The 21990-nt window shown below is 40.1% G+C and overlaps 1 protein-coding gene across 1 annotated transcript in view; it reads right to left on the bottom strand.

Annotated features, from left to right (window-relative positions):
• The window catches only part of b4galnt4b (beta-1,4-N-acetyl-galactosaminyl transferase 4b), a 130416-nt gene that overhangs the window by 68958 nt on the left and 39468 nt on the right, over positions 1 to 21990 (bottom strand). Inside the window, exon 2 of the mRNA XM_067400559.1 lies at positions 16728 to 16840. Within this exon, the coding sequence (XP_067256660.1) occupies positions 16728 to 16840 (113 nt within the window). The remainder of the gene's footprint in view (positions 1 to 16727; positions 16841 to 21990) is intronic.

Below are 21990 nucleotides of genomic sequence, written 5' to 3' on the forward strand. Positions count from 1 at the left end.
CACAATTGCATTTAAAATTGTATTTAAAATAGCTTTTTTTTGTAGATTTATCTTGTAGCCTAATAATTATAACCCTAACTACCACATGGGTGGGATCTTTATCCTTTTTAAAGAGCAATGAAATAGAGGCTTCAGATAAAGTATTTGGAAGTCAGCCCGCTTTAAAAGAGTCATTAGTAAGCTTTGCTAAGGTAGGAACTAGAGGGGAAGCAAACGCTTTATAAAACTCAGCGGTCAGGGCCTGGAGAGTTTCCCGATTGCATGGATATAATCAACACCTGTATAGCAATATTAACAATTCTGAAGGGTTAAAGGGTACATAACACACACAGTTTCGGCCAATGTCATTTTAATCTTGAGTACCTATAGAGTAGTATATCATCCTTTATATCTCTGAAAAAATCTTTAGTTTTATCAGATTTATAAAAGAAAGATATGCTGTACCAATTTTTTCCGAAAACAGCCAAGCTCCTGGAAGTGTGCCGTGGGCGAAGCTAAAGAGTGACAAGCACGTGCAGCTTTTGTGTAGCGAAGCTATCAATGGTCAGCTAAACAAATGTATTTAAACACACACAATACACCATCGCATTATCCCGTGATAACTTTTGATTCATTATACATTTGTGTTGTTTACATTATATGCACTTACGCGCCGACTGCCAACAAAACAGACATTTGATGCAGTTTTACTTACCACCTGCGGTTCCAACTCATGACCGGGATCTTTTATCGCTGTGACTGCTCCATCTTTCAGTTTCAAATGATCTGTAAATCTAGCGTTGAACTGGGCCTTGTTAATAAAACCATAAGCGCCGATCTTGAGGTCTCGAGCAGCCACGGAAAACGTCTCGGGTTACAGATGTAACCCTGGTTCCCTGAGTAGGGAACGAGACGCTGCGTGACAACGCATTGGGAACCTTCTGCGTGATGTCGTCACTGAAGCACTCATGTATCTAACCAATCGCGTAGCGAGACGTCAGAGACGGGTGACGTCACGGACCAGGAAACTATAAAGCACACCCGGATGCAGAGCACGGTAGCTTCTGGATAAGTCTGAAGCAAGCACTCACAAGTGTGCAGGGGTACGGCAAGAGACGCAGCGTCTCGTTCCCTACTCAGGGAACCAGGGTTACATCTGTAACCCGAGACGTTCCCTTTCGTGGGAACTATCGACGCTGCGTGACAACGCATTGGGAACGCAATCCCAACTGAGCCGTAGCTCAAACACTTGTCAAAGTTATCTTGACAACCCGGAGGACCCTAGGGTGGAGCCGATATCAAAGTTATAATACTTAATAAATGTGTGCTGGTATGACCATCCAGCTGCATCACATATATCACCCATGGAAACTCCTGACATCAAAGCTTTTGATGCCGCCATACCCCTAGTTGAATGGGCGCGAACATTCAAAGGAGAAGGCTGTCCGGCCGCTTCATAGGCAAGTGAGATGGCCTCGACCACCCACTTGCTCATTCTCTGCTTCGATGCTGGGCCGCCTTTTTTTAGGGGACCAATAACAGACAAACAATTGTTTTAAGAGTGAGGAACCTCTCAGGAACCTCCTCTAGTGGTTCAACGGGAGCCTCAGCTAACCCCTGTAAGACCACGGCCAAGTCCCAGGCCGGAACCCTTGTGCGCACTGGAGGCCTCAACCTCAATGTGCCACGGAGGAAGCATGTGACGAGGGGGTCTCGACCTACCGAGATATTCCCCTCAAGAGGAGCATGTTATGCTGAAATTGCTGCAATGTAAACCTTCAAGGTTGAGTGAGATAGGCCCTCCGAGAATTTTTCCTGGAGGAATTTTAGCACACAGCTAATAGAAGAAAGGACAGGGTCCGTATTATTGTTTCTACACCAGGTAGAAAACAAATTCCATTTGTAGGCATGCAACTTCCTCGTGGCGGCAGCATGGGTCCCTGGGACAGGAATCAAGGCTTTTTCCACATGACCCGAGCACGAAGGCATCGCTGCGTGACTTCGATCATGCGAAAAGGGTTTCCCCTCAGGGAAAACCCCTTGGTCCTGTGCCACCACTGTAAGGGTCTCATGTGCAGAAGGCCAATAGTAATCACGTTGGACGCAGCTGCCATCAGACCCAACAGTCTCTGAAACTGTTTTAAAGTGAGAGTGGTTCGAAGGGAGCCTCAGCTAACCCTTGTAATACCACAGCCAGGTCCCAGGCTGGCCTCAACCTCAGTGTGCCACAGAGGAAGCGAGTAACGAGGGGGTCTCGACCCACCGAGAAGCCACCCTCAAGAGAAGCATGAAAGGCTGAGATAGCCGCAACGTAAACCTTCAAGGTTGAAGGCGATAGGCCCTCCGATAATTTTTCTTGGAGAAATCTTAGCACAAAGCTGATAGGAGGGTGGACAGAGTCCATATTATTCTGTCTGCACCAAGCAGAAAATAAATTCCGTTTATAGGAATAAAGCTTCCTCGTGGCGGGAGCTCTGGAGTTAAGGATGGTCTCCACAACCTCAGTTGGAAGACCAGCATCTATGAGCCTGGCCCCCTCAGAGGCTAGGCCCATAGCTTCCACAGTTCTGGGCGGGGATGTATTATCGAGCTGCCCGCTTGCGACAGGAGGTCCTGTCTAAGGGAAAGCTCCATTGGGGAGCCGTCTAGTAAGGACACTAGGTCCGAGAACCATACTCTGGTTGGCCAGAAGGGGGCTACCAGTATTAGGCTGACCCCTTCCCGGTGTACTTTCTCCAGAACTCCCGGGAGCAAGGTGATCGGGGGAAATGCATACAGACGTAGCTTCGGCCACGTCTGTACCATGGTATCCAGACCCAGAGGTGCTGGATGTGTTCGGGAGTACCAGAGTGGTCACTGGGTTGACTCTCCCAAAGCAAATAGGTCGACTTCCGCTCGACCGAAATTTTTCCATAGGAGATCCACCACTTCTGGGTGGAGTCTCCACTCCCCGGGCCTCGGCCCCTGCCTCGACAGGGCGTCTGCTCCCTTTATACCCCAGGATGAAAGCTGGCTTCAGAGAGAGCAGCTTCCCTAGGGACCATCGGAGGATCCGACGGGCCAAGTAGTAAAGTTGGCACGACCGCAGACCCCCTGATGGTTTATATATAAGACCACTGCCGTGTTGTCCGTGCGGACCAACACGTGATGGCCTCTCTGGTCTGGGAGAAAGTGTTTTAATGCTAGAAACACCACCATCATCTCCAACCGATTTATGTGCCGGCCTGGTATGCAGAAAGGCTTTCACCATACCAGGTGCAAACTGCTGACAGCGCTTGTAAATCACCAATTCTCTTCAAAGAAGAGACGGCCAGGAGAAAGATAGTTTTAAGTGTCAAGAACTTGTCTGACACCTTCCAGGACCTCCCATAGACCCTGAGCTGAGCGACCACTCATGATCGCCCCCCAGCCCGTGAGGGAGGCATCTGTCGTAAGCATTACATGACGACCAGAAATCCCCAGCACGGGTACCTGGGACAGGAACCAGGGATCTTTCCACATGGCCAGAGCACGAAGGCATTGCCGCGCGACTTTTGATCATGCGAAAAGGATTTCCCCTCGGAGAAAATCCCCTGGTCCTGAGTCACCACTGTAAGAGTCATATGTGCAGAAGGCCAAAAAGGTATGACGTTGGACGCAGCTGCCATAAGACCCAACAGTTTCTGGAACTGTTTTACAGTGAGTGACTGGCCTAACTTCACCCCTTTCACGGCTGCGAGAATGGAACTCACACGAGCAGGAAACAAATGTGCCTGCATCATGGTGGAGTCCCAAACTACACCTAGATAAGTGGTAGTCTGAGCCGGAACTAGCACACTCTTTTTTTTTTTTTTTTTTTTGGCATTGAGCCTCAGCCCGAGCCTTTTCATGTGGTACAGAACTGAACTGCTAGTTGCTCTAATTGAGCTAGAATCACTTTCTATGTAATTCAGTACGCCCTGGAGTCTCAGTGGAGCCAGCACTGCATCCACGCACTTCGTGAATGTGCGGGGTGATAATAACAGGCCGAAAGGAAGAACCCTGTATTGGTAAGCTTTGCCCCCGAAAGCAAACCTGAGGAACTTCCTATGGGAAGGATGGATGGACACCTGAAAGTATGCCTCTCTCAGGTCTATCGCCACAAACCAGTCCTTGGACCTGATCTGTGGGATAATCTGTTTAAGTGTAAGCATCTTGAATTTGAGCTTTCGTATTGAGTGATTTAACACATGTAAATCTATGATAGGACACATCCTTCTTTGGAACAATGAAGTAGCGGCTGTAGAAGCCTGACAGCTTGCTGGGAGGAGGAACCCTTTCTATAGCTCCATTTCGCAAGAGTGTCATAACCTCTTGTTCCATAACCAGAGACTGCTTGGGGGTCATCACTATGGGAAAGACCCCATTGAGTCTGGGCGGGCGAGACCCTGTAACCCTCTGATGAGCAGCATCCATTTTGATATATTCGGTAGAAGTTTCCATTCTACCATAAAATCTACTAAGGGAACCAGTCTCTCGAGACTGACCTCTGGTGTTTTTGAGCACTCGATTCAACGTTCTGGAGCGGCGCACCGGCAGAAAACAGACGAATCAAGTCATAACCGGCTCTCCTCGGAGAGTCGGTGGAGACCGTTGTGCCCTGACGCACACTGGGTGGCAGGGTTAGCATAACGGCCCCCTGAGGGCGCCAAAGGGGGACGGGTGTCAGATATTCTAACACAGGACCCCCTCCGGAGGGGGCTGCCCTCATGGATCCTGGCCCACAGATGTCAGGACCTCTTTGAAGCCTTCTTGGTGGTAATAACAGTCCGCAGATCTGTCCTACTTCACAAGGACTTCAGCTGTGTCACCTGTCCCGGTCCCCAAGCTTTCTGCGGGGGAGCAAGGGTGGTGACACCCTTTTCCTTTAAATTCCTCAGAATTTAATGTATTCAATATTTAATTTAATCCTTAAATTAAATGCAGCCCAAAACAGTCAAAAATGACAGGCTGAATATATTAGAATACAAAGAGAATTATAGCTCGTAATAGTTTGCAAGGTATTATAGGGAAAGAGAGAAAGGGAAACTCCCGTCTGCTCAGTTCCCTCCAGATATATATATTATGTATAAACATTATATACAATATATACTACGTGCACGCAATCTATGCGCAGCCTTGGCAAACGCAAGATCCGAGCGAGCCGTATATTTTTTGTTGCACACTTAATCTACGCGCTGCCTCGGCAAACGCGAGATTCGAGCTATATATTCCTTATTGCAGGCTTAATCCACGCGCTGCCTCGGCAAACGCGAGATCTAAGCCTCGTGTTAGACTTTTATTCCCTCGAGAATAAAGCCAACAGGAGTGGAGATAAAAACTCCCGCTAGTTCATTTCCACTCCGGGACATTTTTATGAATGAACCGTCAGCTGCTTTATTTTTGAACTGACGTGCATGCTCCACTCCCTAACACGATGTGTGTGAGGTGGCGAGTCCTCAGATCGATATCACAATATCCACCTCCTCAGAGCTGGCATGTGAAATACCGGTGCCTCAACCCGGGGAAGAAACCGCAGAGCGTGCTTCCACCTGGGAGACGGCACTGAACCTGGCAGGTAAGGGCAGAGAAAGGGCAACGCCCGTCTCTAACCCCTCTGTCAGATCCATTTGTGAACCCCACGAATGGCTTCTTTTCCGCGATCCGCGGGGAACACTGGAACACAGTATTCTGAGAGCGAGTTTCTTTTTTTTTATAGTGCACACAGACGGCTCCCTCGAGAGCTGCCCAGGCTTACTCAACTCCCATTCAACTGCTGTTTCTCGCCATAATACGTGTCTTTTTTATATATATATATATATATATATATATGGATTGGTGTGAGATACTCTTGTCCTCAGACAAAGATATCGTGACTTGTTTATATGAAATAAGACAAACAACACCAAATAAGACACACGATAACATAGAGCGCTTGCTGAAGACACAGAAGCTACCGTGCTCTGCATCCGGGTGTGCTTTATAGTTTCCTGGTCCGTGACGTCACCCGTCTCTGACGTCTCGCTACGTGATTGGTTAGATACATGAGTGCTTCAGTGACGACATCACGCAGAAGGTTCCCAATGCGTTGTCACGCAGCGTCGATAGTTCCCACGAAAGGGAACACAAGATATTCTCCATTCATTTTAACCAATAAAAAAGTGATTCCAAATTTCAGACACGACTTTATTCTTTTTTTGATAGTTAACTTAAGGCAGTTTTTATGGTTATTTTAATGACAAATGTCTCTCAGCTCCACTTAATGCTAGGTTCTTTGATAAGCAAGGTTATCTTTCCCTCACAACCAAAAACACACATCTTTGGTGACATTGTTGATTTCGTGGTCTAAAAACAAAGTGATAAATCTTTCTCAAGCAAGTCATGTGCAGCAATGCCAATGACTTCCGTAACCCGAACGAGAGCACATTGATGGGCGTGCTCTTGCTCTGGTTGATGTGTGTGTATGTGCACTCTTCCGGAAGAAGTGCCCATACAAGGAATTCCACCCTTTATTACGCAATACAGGTCCATACTTTGGAAAAAATTTAGGAAATGTATGTATGTACTCCGTCATACATCCAACTAATTTTTTGAAACTTTGGCCATGTTTAGCAAGAGAATCCAACTCTTTAACAGTGTAAATAAGTCAGAATGCATGAAATAGCTTTAGACCCCCCCTTTAAAGAGGCACGATGGTGCTGGACTGGTAGGAAGCATTCTGGATCCTAGTAGAAGAGAGGAACTGATAAAACATATGGAATGAAATATAAAAGAAAAAAAAAGACAAAAAGAAAAAGGAATAGAGACAGACCCCCATCCTCCCGCCCACCCTCACAACTGACTTACCTAAGCACTTAGGCTTGACTTCTATTAGCAATTCCATCTTTCTAGATCTTATTTCCCTGTTTAGTTAGCCCTAAAAAACTGAACATGGACACAGCCTGGCAATCGCTGCCATGTTAAGCTCGCTAGAAGCTTTTTGGTTCATTTTTGTTCTGCTTAGCCAACTTTGCTACTCATGACAATCTGTCTGTCTTGAAGGGTTGTCCAAAGTACCAACTTCTGTACCAAGTCAGTACTGAAATTTTAAAAATGTGAGCATTTTGAGCCTTGTTGAGCGGAATCTTAAACACCTCTGATTGGCCATTGTGTTCACATGCTCAACAGACATGTCTGTGATTGGATACAATCTTCACCCAGCACTTACACAGATTCACACTAGAGCGTTTGAAAGCAGGCATCTACAGTATCAACAGATCCCTAATATATCCACTGATAGATGGATTCACTGATAGACACCTGCTTTTGAACGTTCCCATGTGTATCTGTCCAAGCGCTCGGTGAACAGCATCAAAGATGTCTATTTACAACATGTTTTTGAAGCATTGATCATTGCAGCCAATCACAGACATATCTGTTGAGGTTGTGAACACAATGGACAATTAGAGGTGTTTAAGAATCCGCTCAAAAGAGCTCAAAATGCTAGTGGGAAATGCTGGTATTGTCACATTTTTTAAATGTTAAAATCGACTTGGTACCGAAGTCAGTACTTTGGACAACACTACCGTCTTTAAATAGTTGAGTAAATGGGCTTGAAATTTTAGGTTAAACTTAAAGGCATAGGAGCAAGGGACAAACACGTCTACTTCACTAGCTCTCTTTACCAGGAGCCTCCATCATAATGTTTTTGGCTGGGGACTGTACACACAAAGATGTTCATCCACAAGAGACGATTTTCCTGCCATAATCAAGGGACATAGAAGCAGACAAATTGACAGTGGGAGCACAACTAGCCCTGCTACAAAAGAGTCCACATATGAGGATAATAGGAGGAGGACAGAGACTCACAGGACAGAAACTAAAAAGAAAAGATGGACATATAATTGGGAAACTCTTTAAAAGCCCCTTCCTAACGTTCTGTGGTTAAACTTTGTCCTACTTGTTGTGACAATTTGACAAATATTTTTATTTTTTTTAACAAAGCTGAGCAGACAGAAAAACTAAAGACTATGACAATGAGTATGTGTGTAAAGAGCAAACAAGACAAACATTAGATTAGCCTTTGTTAAAGGTAGATACATCACCATTTAACAGTTTAGGGTCAGTAATTTTTTAAGAAAAATAAATGCTGTTCTTTTTTACTTTCTCAAATAATCCTAAAAAATGTATAGTTTATAAAAAAAACAATATTAAGCAGCACTGTTTTCAACTGTTTTCAAATGTGATAATAATAAGAAATGTTTCTTGATCACCAACTCAGCATATTATATAACGCATATAATGATTTCTGAAGGATCATGTGACACTGAAGACTGGAGTAATGGCTTCTGAAAATCGAGATTTGCCATCACAGGAATAAATTACATTTAAAATATATTAAAATAAAAAAAATAAAAACTTTCATTTTAAATTGTAATTGTATTTCTATTTCACAATATGAGCATAGGATAAGGTGATATAAGATGTTTTTCAAAAACATGTTCAAAAAACTAGATAGGCCTAAACTTTTGAATGGTGGTGTATACACTGTGCAGTTACCCTGTGTATGCATAATTAAATAATAATAAATAATAATTTAAAACAATTAGAAATATATGACCTGATTTTGATTTTGGTTAAAGATGCAACAGTCATTCTAAACATGAAAAAAAAAAAAAACTCTGCTTTTAAAGTCATCTTTTTCATGATAACTAAAAACAATTCAGCCGTAACATCTGCATAACATTTAAAATGAATTCATAACTTTGTGAAAAACCTTTCATATCTCCAAAATAATAATAATAATAATAATAATAATAATAATTGCTAAAACACATTTGTTCAGCCCTGTGAAAACTGGCCTAAAACTGTGACAGATCCTGAGTGCAAAGCAACATAGGGGTTTAGAAATGAGAGTCTATAAATAAACAGGTACGGCTGGCTTTGCCTATAGTCATGGTGGTGTACAGGGAGTCTATTCTGATCTCACCTTTTAATGTTATTCCACCTTTCATTTGAACTCTCCTGCAGCCTGAAGGCTTTCACCCCACTCGGCATGCCAATACACTGATCTATCCCCAGAGCACAGATCACAAAAGAGGGACTGTAGGATGAGGATGAAAATCTCTCACACTACAATGATTTGCATCTAGGGTGACCACCTGTCCCGCTTTGCGTTGTACCGCACAGCATTTTGACTCAATGGGGGTCTATCCGCACGTCGCATATTGAGAAAATGTCCCGCATTTTCATCAGTCTGTTGGTTTTCACTTATAATAACAAGAAAACGTGCATGCGTTCTTTTGCCTTTTTAAGAAAGCATTTTATTTATTCTTTTTGCTGTGTAGTTTTTCACCTACCAGCGCTTCGACAGAAGTAACATCCCAACAGCCCTTTTTTAAATCCTATCCAGTGGTTGAAAAGAAAGGAGTAAACACGTTGGTTGTTGCGGCTGTCAATCCAAATGTGGAGCGGAGTTGGACTTGGTCAGAACCGTTTCAAAAATAGGGTGACCAGACCGGATTTTGGTGTTCTGTCCCCGGAAATGTCCCCGTCTTACATATTGCTTAAAACAACCCGCATATACATTGCAAAAAGCCCGACGAGCATACAGCAGCCTACTGGAGAAATTGTGTAGTGATCATGTTCTCCAACAGAGGGGGCTGTGCAGCTACACTTGGTCGCGCGCGCGCCTCTAGTTCATGAGGAACGTGATCTGGATCTGGACCAGAGCAAAGCGCCATTATCGTCAAATATCAAAATAAACATCGTTATCAGTTTCAAGGTTAGTATTAACTATTCATACTGTTTGTATGTTTTATAACCGGGCCTCACAGGGTGCGAGATTTTTTTGCACAATTTTAAACGTCCACATAAGCTCCGTAACAACGCAGCAGCTACATCACGTGGTGAAGGTACGCTCTGATATGAATATAAAATAAAATAATACACGTACTTTATGCTTAAAATGAGTCTAAAATGCAAAATAATAGTAAAAAAATTTTACTTCTGTATACAGTAGCTAAAACAGCTTGTGAAAATTAAAATATTAAATTCTGTAATATTAAAAAATATTTGTTAAATGCTGTTAAATATTTATCTTCATAGAGGCCTATTTATATTGTTTTTTGAATGTAATGTGCTTTTGTAAAGCCATACTAATGTTATAACAGGCATATTGTTATGAACTGCTTTTATAGTGGTTACTATTAATTGTGTAAAAGTATTTTTTGGTGAATTGAATTAAAACCAGAGCAAAAATCCTAATAATAATTATTAACGTAATAATAGCCTATAAAGGAACCCACAACAATTAAAAACAAAAACATTCAAAAATGTATTGTCCTTGTTTTTTAAATAGATAATACAAATTTGTCCACTCAAATAGGAAATGTCCCCAGTTTCCCTTTCAGAAATCTGGTCACCTAATTCAAAAATAGTTATCTGCATGATGCCTGATGCCTTTAAGGTCGGTGATATTTAATTTAAATGACATGTAAAATAAAGACATACATTGTGATGTAATGGTGTTTTCTGGAAGGGACTAAAGAACAAAGTATTTTTTTTATAAGCGGAAATGTATAATACAAATGTTTTTATGTTAGATAGGCATTATATAACAGCTTCAGGTTGTGTTTTAGTGTTGGTAACATGTCCCACATTGTCCCACACAAACTTAGCAATCGTCCCACATTTGGTTTGTTTGATGGTGGTCACCCTATTTGCATTTTGATAACTGATATCAATCTACTGTTCAAACATTATTTCAATTCTGTTAATTCTAAGCCTAGGTATGACTATTATAAGTTATGTTTTAGACCTGTAACTGCACGATGGAGGAGTATAAATGAACACTTTAACCGTAACACACAGGAGATCGACAGGAAAACTGAATAGCACAACCACTTAAACTAAAATGACACAGAACAATGAACAGAGTAAATTTTGTCATATTCATAAATGGAAATGGAAAAAATCCAGACTAGTTATATCTCTTAAGCCTAGTAGTCAATGTTTTATGAGCAGTAGGATAATCTCTCTCTTTTTTAAGTTATGAGAAATAACCACAAAACAGTCATGAAGAGCTGAAGCACAACCAAAACAATGTTCTTCCACAAACTGCATGCAGTTTGGTGTTTAACTGACAAAAGTTACATAATGTACCAGTTTGTCACAATTTATCACTTTTGCTAGACCTCCATTTAATTATGTAAATGGCAGAGAAGCAATATGTTAGACATAAACAACATACATTATCTTTGTTCTCATAGTTTTAAGTGTAGTTTTAGCCATATAAATTTCAAAAACTTTTTCACTCTCCTCAAAATATTCTGTTTTCTGGCCTGGATCACACACACAACCTGTCAGTCGTTAAGCACTAGATTAACAGCAGACTCACCGTAGCACTAGAACTACTTGAATGTTCCGAGTACAGCCCTGTGAAATCTCTCTTACCCGAGAAACTTACAACATAGAAGCACTTGTAGGATTCTGATCTAAACATACTAATATATGTTTATAGAATAAAATAATGATGCCTGAATTTTCACAGGAAATGTGAAAAATGTTTGTAATTATAATGGGAAATGAATTTAAAAATATATAGTAAAAAAAAAATATAGTAAAAACCTGTTATTTGGACAACTGTAAGTAACCTCAGAATTTGTTTTTGTTTTTATTTTATACAGTGCCTTTATAACTAGCATGCATTAAAATAGAATGCTGAGAATATAAATGTTCTAAGCAAACATACCATCCCTCTACGGACACACCGAAGCTCGAGTCACCATTGGCTAGTACATTTTTTACTTTACTTGCCAGACTTTTTACATGAAATGCAAGAACAATGCAAATTCAAAAATCTACATACATATAATATAAAAATACGGTGGCTGAGAGAGCTCAACATGCTGCAACTGAAGAAAACATGCAAACAGAAAAAACAGCAAATGAAGAAAACATCTTCATCAGTTTGACAACACATGTGCTGCAAATAATCACAACACAACCAGATTATTAATGCAATGCAAATAGCACAGACGACAACGGAAATGTTTCAAAGGGGACCCCAACAAGTGACAAACCTGGCAGGGACATGCTTATTGTTCAGTGAACTCGTTAGTGGTGTTGTCAATGACCTGAAAGGTGAGTTTTTTATTTATTTTCAACATCTTCATTATATGTGCGTCGTGAGTATTTGCAGCATGTTTCTGTATTTGGTTGCATTGTGAACTTTTGCAGCACATGTTGTCAAACTGATGAAGATGTTTTCTTAATTTGCTGGTGTTTTTTCTATTTGCATGTGTTTTCTTTAGTTGCAGCACATTGAGCTTTGTGCTATTTGCAGTTTATATATTTATTTTTTTGTGAAATTTTGCAGCGTATTTATGTATTTGGTTGCGTTGTGAATATTTGCCGCACATGTTGTCAAACTGATGAATATGTTTTCTTAATTTCTATTTCTATTTGCATGTGTTTTCTTCAGTTGCAGTGCTTTGAGCTCACTAGGCCACCGTACTCTCAGCCAAGCAATGGTATGTAAAGCTCAGCAGGCAGTGAAATCTGCGGTAAACTTATTTTTTTGTCTCTAACTCACAGGCAACTATAAATGACTAGCCATTGGCTAATTAAAGACATTTTTCAGTCGCCTCTCGTGAAATTTGGTTGCACATGCGAGTGATTTACTAGCATCGCAGAGGGTTGCATACAGTAAGCAAACATCCTTTTGGGTCACCACTTTCATCCAAATGCTCACAATAATAAAGATGCTTCATATCATCCTCAGCAAGGATCCAAAGAACAATGATATGATTTTCCACAGCAGAAATGATCTTTCACTGAGCAATGGTGACAAGGGCCTTTCTGTTGTTGTTCTGAAATCCCAAATCCCATGGCAAATAAATAAATAAATAAATTATATCAAGGATATATCTGTTGAGACATCTCTCACACCCTAAAATTCCTCTTCAGGGCTTTGGCAAACTCCAAGACATAACTCTCTTTTTGTGTTATTCCAGTGGGCTCAGCAAGGTGTATTGCGGGAGCTTTTCAAAGTGGGATTTCTTTAAGCTTGTCAACAAAAGTTCTACTAAGCCTGTCTAGATCAAACTCTAACCCCTTATACCACCAGAATGTGAGGAAAGAGGACCGCAAAGACCCATCAGGCACTGAGATTACCACCTGCAGGTCTGCAGAAACTAATTCAGGCTCCTCCTGCGGTATGCTCAGGCTGACTTTAACAAGTGAGCTAAAAGTTTTTTTATGCACCAAGAAGGAAGTAACATTTTCAAAAGTCTGAAAATGGCACAACATATATGATAAGCTACTACGGTCAAAATTCACATTTGTTAGAAATTCACATTTCTAAAAAACAAATATGATTAAAAATGACTTGAAGGTTTAAAAGAGCAAAGTTAAAGCCAAGACTTATTTGTGGCCCCAGGTAGAGCAGTACACAGCAAGGAGTGGGATTAATCATGGTTAGAAAATCAATCATGGGTGCAGAAGACTAGTAAAAATCAATGTGACAAATGTCCCTGATAACATTCTTCAAGAGAGGACAGAACGTTATAAACTACAGAAAGACAAAATGACCATAAAGGACTAGAGTCCAAACATACAAATCCTCCCACACACTAAAGCCCTATTCGGATGGGACTAGTTTCACAGGGGGAAGTTAGAGAAATTTCTGTTTCACAGACGTACTTTGAGATTTTAATCCCGTCCGTATCTGCCATGTCTGTCTTTTTCTCACACGACCTCTGTAAAAATTCCAGAGCAAATTACCTACTGTTTTTCGTCAAACTCGGCAGTCCGAATGCGAACGTCTGTGATTTCTTGTGTGTTTTGGTCAACGTGAACTACCGTACAGTGTGTATGAATACTCATCCACTTTTTCATGAGAAATGCTGTCCAAATGTCCCGTTTTCAATGATGACGTCTAAAGTCCCCGCCAAAGGAAGTAGTCCCTTTTAGCAATTTGTTAGCAACCGCCAATTTTAAGACACAGTAAAAGTTTAAAAAATCACAAGTGGGTTATAACTGGTATGTTTTATGTCATAGATCAAAACGTGAAAGTATTTAGAGGCTTTGTTAACCACAGACCTTATCCTTAGATCCTTAGACCTTATTTCAGGCGATTTAGCAAAAACCCATTCAAAAAACCCATAGACTTGACGGCGTTGGAACCAGAAGTCCTAAAATGCTAACTCGCTTCCGGATTTTGCCTACAAAACGCGTCATCCCTGGGGCACTCTATTAAATCATGATGATAAATGTATGTTTAGTTCATATGACCATACGAAATCCACGCATTCTGAACACGTGATCTTCTGAAATGCCCACATGTAAAACACAGACACTCCTACCTCGGTAATAAACACGGAGATGTTAGTCCCGTCCGAATCCGTACATAAAATCACAGATGTAGGTTGATAAGAATTGTTACTCAAACATCGCTTGGAAAACTAGTCCTGTCCAAATAGGGCTTAACACAATTATTTCTACCTCATTCCTATTAAATGTGTCTCCTTTGAATGTTTCTCTTTTGAGGTAAAAAAACAAATCACAAAAACCCAGCTCAATACTCAGGTTCAGCTGTCCCAGATATTTCCCACTGGCTTCTCCTTTGCTCCTCCCAAAATTAGTTTTGCAACTCTCTGTTGTGACTGCTTCTATCCCAGCCATGTGTTCTTCTGGAGCAAGCAGATCAGCTAATGGTGGCATCCAGATAGGCAGATTTAAATTCACCTACTGCTGCTGTGTACAAGGCACTTCACCCACATTTTCCTCCTTGTAATCAGCCTAAATATCACTAAATAATATTTCAGGATATGGAACTATGCTTCAGTATTGCATTTTGAAATTACCATAAGGTTAAAGCTGTTAAATGTAAATTTTGTTCACTTGCTGAAGCTTTGTTGCCATCCTCTGTCTAGCCTAACAAAGAAGTGCATCTGTGAACATGGCAAGCACATGTAGTTAGCATGTCAAAGCTACAGGGACAGACAGTAAGCTGACAGCTAAGAGACTAAGCTAACATCAACCTGCAGGAAGGCAAAAATGTTGCTGGAGGATGATTTGTACACACTGGGTATATATGCCACGCAGAAAAGAAAAAAATATATAATTCATCGTTTCCCATGCTAAAGTGGGTATAAAGAACAGGCTAAGTAGTACTTTTTCCTCCAGGGCTCATAAAAGCCTCACTATGATTAAAATTATCTCAGTGCTGACAAAGATACACAGAGCTCTTAAATCAGGTTAGACCTCCAAATCCCATTCAAACAACCACTTTCTTAATTCCTTCCAAGCCTCTCCAACCATTATTAATATAAATACAACATTTAGATGGGCACGCTGGGTACAACCAGAGCACACTGACACAAAACAAGACTACAATTGCTTCAATGAAAAGCATATTTACACTGTCTGAAAAGTTCAGTATCTATGTACAATAGTGCACTATGTGCAATTGTCCATATAGAAAATATTAAATGTGTAAGCAAGTGACCGTCTTTTATGGTCTAGGGCAGTGGTTCTCAAACCTGTCCTGGAGTACCACCAGCCATGCACATTTTGTATGTCTCCCTATATCTGACACACCCATTACAGGTCTTGTAGTCTCTACTAATACATTCATGAGTTGAATCAGGTGTGATAGATGAGGGACACATACTGTACAAAATGTGCAGGGCTGGTGGTCCTCCAGGACAGGTTTGAGAACCACTGGTCTAGTTTCAGATTCTACAGTCTTGATTGGACTGAAAATCTGATGACCCAGCTAACAAAAATATATTTTAAGAATGCTTTGCTAATGTTGACATTAAGTTATGTTAAACTTTATATCTGAGTGTTCTCTGAACCTTCAAAAAGTTTTTTAAATGTTTTAAAAACATGTTTTTCTTGGTTATGTGAACGTTAAGGGAACATTCAATTTTGCAAACATTATGGGAATGTTACTTTTGAATGTTCTCTGAAAATTCTAAAACAAGTAGTAACATTTAAAACGTCCAACACACTATTTGAGGAAAAAGTTCCATAATTAATGTATAAATAATGTTTTTGTGCTACCGTTTTGAAAACATTATTAAAGACCAGGTAACTTTAAACAAATGTTCTATTAATGTTACTGGAAGAACGTTTGTGGATAACTTTGAGAAAACTGTTAGCCAAAGTTTTGAGAATGTTACTTGTTTCCTGGGGAGAAGCTGGTGTTTATTTCATCAAAAATGTTGATCCGTATTGGCGATAGAAATAGACTGTAAATTTTGAATACATATATCTTCTAAACATGAATTTTGACATTGTTTTGGAGCTCACTAGCTTCTGATTTCATGGGGACTTTCAAAGAAATACAAGGACCAAAACAAAACAAAAAAATCTAAAAGTATCATGCTGGTATGAAAGTACTGTTATTTTTAATGAGACTCATCCCTTGAGCCAGTTACATGCCTGGCTCCCAACAGGGCCACTGAGAAAGAGAGATTATATTATGCATGGATGTCAACAATTCACTGGCATAGAATTAGTGAAAATCCTCATTTAGAGAGGTTTTTATTTAAAAGGATACTGTGACCAGGGCAAAATCCTGATATACATAACACTCACTTAACAGTACAAAAAAACCTTTTAAAATCACGTTTAGCATGGCATACCAAACATTGCATACTGTATAACTAACACATCAAAGCCAAGAGTAACTACTTTTACCTTAATACTTGAAAGTGAACAGAGTGAAGTGTTGATCATGATATAAAACATGGCTCACTCACCCCCCAGCTGTCCTCTTGACTGTCAGCAGCATCGTCATGCTCAAAGGGGATGAGAGATGAGGGTAAGTGTTTCTTATGACTGGACCCTATCCCGTCTGCCTGCTTCTCCATATCTGTGGAGAGAAACACAATTTAGTGAAATCTTCATTTAAAAAACAAAAAAACCCACTTAATTAACCAAAAGTTTTAAAGAATTTAAATTGAGAAAATGAGAGTGAAAGAAACAGACAAGTATGAAAAACAGTGTGAAATGACTCAGAGCATGAATAACGAAAAAGGCTAAAATAAAAGCACTGTTCATCTAAAACGCTCAATCTAGAGGCACTAAAGAAAAAGAAAGCAGAGGAAAATTGGGAGACTGAATGCCATTTTATCATCCAAGGAGCAGGGTGTCTGTCCCACTGCATCTGGCACTAACAAGATTACAGGTTGGCAGATGGAAGACAGATAAAATAGCCCCTTTTTCCTAATTTCTTCCATTTAAAATCTTTTCATGTGACTAATGGGTGGTTTCTTAACTTGAAGTCTGAAAAGCGTGAAAGGTTGTCACTGTGTTGATGGGGAAGCTGCAAAGCCACTGCAGCAGGAATATGGAACATTGAATATGTCAAGAAGTCATTTGGTTTCTTCTCATTAATGTCAGAGACATGGCATATCTTTCCGTCCCACTTATTATGCACTGGTGATGGAATGAAGGTCACAAAACTGGGATGATGATCAGAAGGTTTGTAGTTTGATCCTGTGGGCTGTTTGAGAGACAATATTGCAAGATAGTTATATAATGAGTGTCTCCCTATTTGACTTAATGATAATAAATAAATAAATAAATAAATAAATAAAAGGATACACCTGAGCAGACAGCATAGTTAATAACACAAATAACTCCAATTGCTGTTCCAATAAAAACCTTGCTGGTGAAAGACACAAGTTGTACAATCACCCCTCAAAGGTTAAAGGGTTAGCAACATAAGGGTGAGTAATTCATGACAGAATTTTCACTTTTGGGTGAACTAACCCTTTAATGAGGACTTTTTGCCCTGTCAATATGGCCATCAATTTAGAGAGCAGCATGTGTCATGAAAAGAAGAGAACAGACAACACGAGTAGATTCAAATCAGAGTTTTAATGATGAACTCCAGGAAAACACAATGCAGGAATGGCAATGCTTGAGATTCCAAACAGGTAACTTTCTTTGAATCTGGCACTGAGGATAGGGATGGATTTGTGACAGCATGTCTACCAGCCAGTATCACAATAATATTCTATATTTTCTCATTTTACTTTCATCAAAAAAAGCTTAAAAATCATTTTATATGCATCTGGGTCTTACTATTCAAAAATTCAGTCCGTCTCAGAAGTGAACAAGGTTTTTTAAATCTATAGGCGACGAGAGTATCCATCTCCAACCAGAGTTCAGCTCCAAACATACTTCAAAAAAATCATTAAATCTTGCATGAGTGCATCAGTCTCTGAATATTTACAATGTAAATGAAATACATCAAATACATAAGAAAGTGGACTGAAAACTTTTTTTAGACATAACAGTCTTAAAATATGGGTGAATGAACAAGTTTCTAGCTACTCTCTGCTGTCTTTGAATGCTCAAGAACACTCTTAGCATTCAGAGAGGCTTTGTCTTCTCCTGGACAGCAGTGTTTAATCAAGGAAAACTACACCTGGAGAAAATCAGAACTGAAACTTGAGTCTCGTTAAAAGGGCTCACCAGAATAAAACCTGTCCCACTCTTCATACTGAGATGAACTACACAGACATAAAAGAGAGAGTGAGTCAAAGACAGATGCAAAAAAATTCAGACCTGGAGGCATTTGTTGGGCCAAATACAGCAATGATTAAAGTATAAATGACAAAAACCACTAAATGAGTCAGAGAAAATACTGACAGCAGATTATAAAAGGCTAATGATACTAATGCATCAATGTTTTATGAGTATGAGTATCTACAAAAACTGTGATTCTGTCAGGACCACTGTCATCAAAGATGATTGACAATTAGCATACAGTTGGCAAGAACTCCCTGCCCATCCATGCAGCCAAGCATTGACAAGAGTAGGGAGAGCAGCGATAGCCCCCTTTTACCAACATAAATGTACTGCGGATATTATTAATGTTCTCAATGTTAATTTAATGTGAAAACATAAATCCAGATAAATGGACAGTCTGATTCAAAGATGAATATCATATGGCCAAGTCCTGACTGGACGAGAGGAGGAGCTGGGGATAGAGAAGTGTTTGTGAGCTTGCAGTTTGAATCAAGACTATTTATTATAAAGCAATGGCAAGAAAACATATCTTTCTGTTGATTTATCATTGTGGGCTGCAAACAAAACACTATACAGCAGAACAAGTGTATGACTCATAAACTAATGAGTCGTATGAGCTGATTCTTTTAAAGTGCCCCTATTATGCTATTTTAAAGGTTCCTAATTTTGTTTAGGAGGTCCCCTAAAACAAGTTTACATGCATCAAAGGTAAAAAAACCAAAAAAAAAAAACACTTTAATTTTCTCATAATTTACATTGCACATTACAGCATTATTCACTGATAACTATACGATAATGGACACAACAATGCATCATGTATTATAAGATCATTATGTTTGTAGTCAATTCAGATAGTGGATTAATACAATTATTATTCTACTAGGTCTGATCTATATTGTTCACTGCAAACATGATGATCTTAAATGTATTAATTATTCATTTACAATTAATAAATGTGTAAAGTTATGTGCATAATGTGCATAAAAATGAAATACTCAATAAAGTATAGGCTACCTCAGATGGTTGAATGGTTGGATTCCACAACTGGTAAAATAAAAACATATATAAGACAATACAACATTTACTGTAGGTGCCATCAAATTTACTGATGACTTAATTTGAAAAATGTTATATTGTGCTTCTGATTTGGTGGTGAAATTCTCAGATTTTGTGTGCGTAAGATGTGAATGATTCTATGGTCCAGTTAGTATTTTCACCCCAAAACCGATAAGAATTTCGCCTCTTGGGTTCTATACTCGTTGGTACCGGTCCAGAGGCTTCCAGAGCTCAGCGATTGTACACACTGTAGTAACAGTGTAACAACAGATAGTAACAATGGCATCAATTTTACCATATCAATCTGAGCACGAGTCCGATGATGTAACATTGGAAGAAATAGTTATTCAACCTGAACCTCCATTGCAAGAACGACTCAGGACATTACTCAGTGATTACTCAGATATAAGATGTTGCAACTGTAATACATCAGCCTCTACAAGTGTATGTCCATCAACAAACCGATGTATATAATTGATTCCAGTGCACATGTGAGAACTGTATACAGTAGCCTACCATTAAAGGTCCTGTTCTTCGTGATCCCATGTTTCAAACTTTAGTTAGTGTGTAATGTTATTGTTAGAGTATAAATAAAATCTGTAAAATTTTAAAGCTCAAAGTTCAATGCCAAGCGAGATATTTTATTTAACAGAAGTCGCCTACATCGAACGGCCAGTTTGGACTACATCCCTCTACTTCCTTCTTTAATGACGTCACTAAAACAGTTTTTTGACTAACCTCCGCCCACAGGAAAACACAAAAAAGGGGGCGTGGTCTTGTTGCGCTCCCACGGAGAAGAGCAAGAGTTGCGTTTGTAGAGTGTGTTTGTTGCCATGTCGTCGAAACGCTGTTATTTTCATCCCGCAGTCCAATCACCTTTGTTTGGCCTTCCCAGGGACGCTGTACTTATAGAGATCAATGGTTACAATTTATTTTTAACTCGGTTCCCGAAAATTATAATTGTGGTATCCTTACTGCAATTAGTTAATGTTGGACTGCAGTGCACATAATGGCCACAAGAGGGGACTATGTTTATGTACATGGCTGTTTACTGTATGAGGTACTCTTCTGAGTGAGTGCTAATGTTATATATTTTCCGTCGCTGCTTGTGGAGATTAAAGAGTTCAGTCTCTCGGGAATTATTGTCTTTTGTGTTCATTCGGCACAACACCACAATAATCCACATGTAAAACTATGTGCAGCACACGTTATGGTAAGAGGCATGATCTTTCCGGGCAAGGAGCGCTAAGCTGCTGTCGAATCACAACACAGGAACCGCTGGCACAATCAGAACTCGTTACGTATTTCTGAAGGAGGGACTTCATAGAACAAGGAAGTCATCAGCCCGTTTTTAATACAGTGGAAACAGCGGTATACAGATAAGTAAATTATGTGAAAAATACTGTGTTTTTTTACACGCGAAACATGAACACATGTTATATTGCACACTATAAACACAATCAAAGCTTCAAAAAAACACGAAAAATGGGACCTTTAAGGGTGCGTTCACACTTGTCATGTTTGGTTCGATTGAAACGAACCCTGGTGCGATTGCTCGGTTAGTGCGGTTCATTTGAACATATGTGAACGCTGCCATCCGAACCCTGGTGCGCACCAAACAAGCGGACAGAGACCGATGAAAAGATGGGTCTTGGTCCGCTTCCAAACGAACTCTGGTGCGGTTCGAATGATATATGAACGCAACACGGACCAAAGACATGTAACCGAACCAAAAACAGGAAGAGGAGACCCTAAAAAGGACAGAATCCTCAGGCATGTCAGTTTTTTCTTGTCATAGACGCGAGTTTGCCCATCACAGGTATCAGACGCGCGTCTCCATGCAGCAGATCATTTGTGTGTGTGACGGATGGATTCCCACCGGTGTTTTGACTACTTTACACGTTTTATAAACTCTTCACGAGTTCCCAGCTGGCCAAAATACCATCACATGCAGGCTACGCACCGCTATGCACACACAACAAGTGCATGTACCTCAGCAAACAGCACTGTTTTGGATGTTCGGTAATTTCTGTCTCAAAATAGGCAATACGTCATAAAATCCGACCAATCACGTTGTGAATCCCTATGCCTTAAGGTTCGGTATCCTTTAGTTCGGTGATAAAATTGCTAATCTGAATGCTAACCGGACCAGGACTACATTTTTTTTTTCTTCTTCTTTGGTCCGGACCAAATGAACCAAACGAACCGAACTACAAGTGTGAACGCACCCTTAACAGTGCATATAGGTTAGCCGAGCACTAACATGAATGACTGATGTAACATTAAAGTTTGTAAAACAAATCTTGCTCCAACTTTTACCATTACTCAGAGTAGTAAGAATGACAGACAATCTGCATGAATGGACACAGTTTTAGGTAATAGTGGCCCACAGCTGATTTGCAGAAGTATTTCAGTAAGTCAATAATA

The sequence above is a fragment of the Chanodichthys erythropterus genome, chromosome 11 (assembly GCF_024489055.1).
Source record: "Chanodichthys erythropterus isolate Z2021 chromosome 11, ASM2448905v1, whole genome shotgun sequence".
NCBI classification, from domain to species: domain Eukaryota; kingdom Metazoa; phylum Chordata; class Actinopteri; order Cypriniformes; family Xenocyprididae; genus Chanodichthys; species Chanodichthys erythropterus.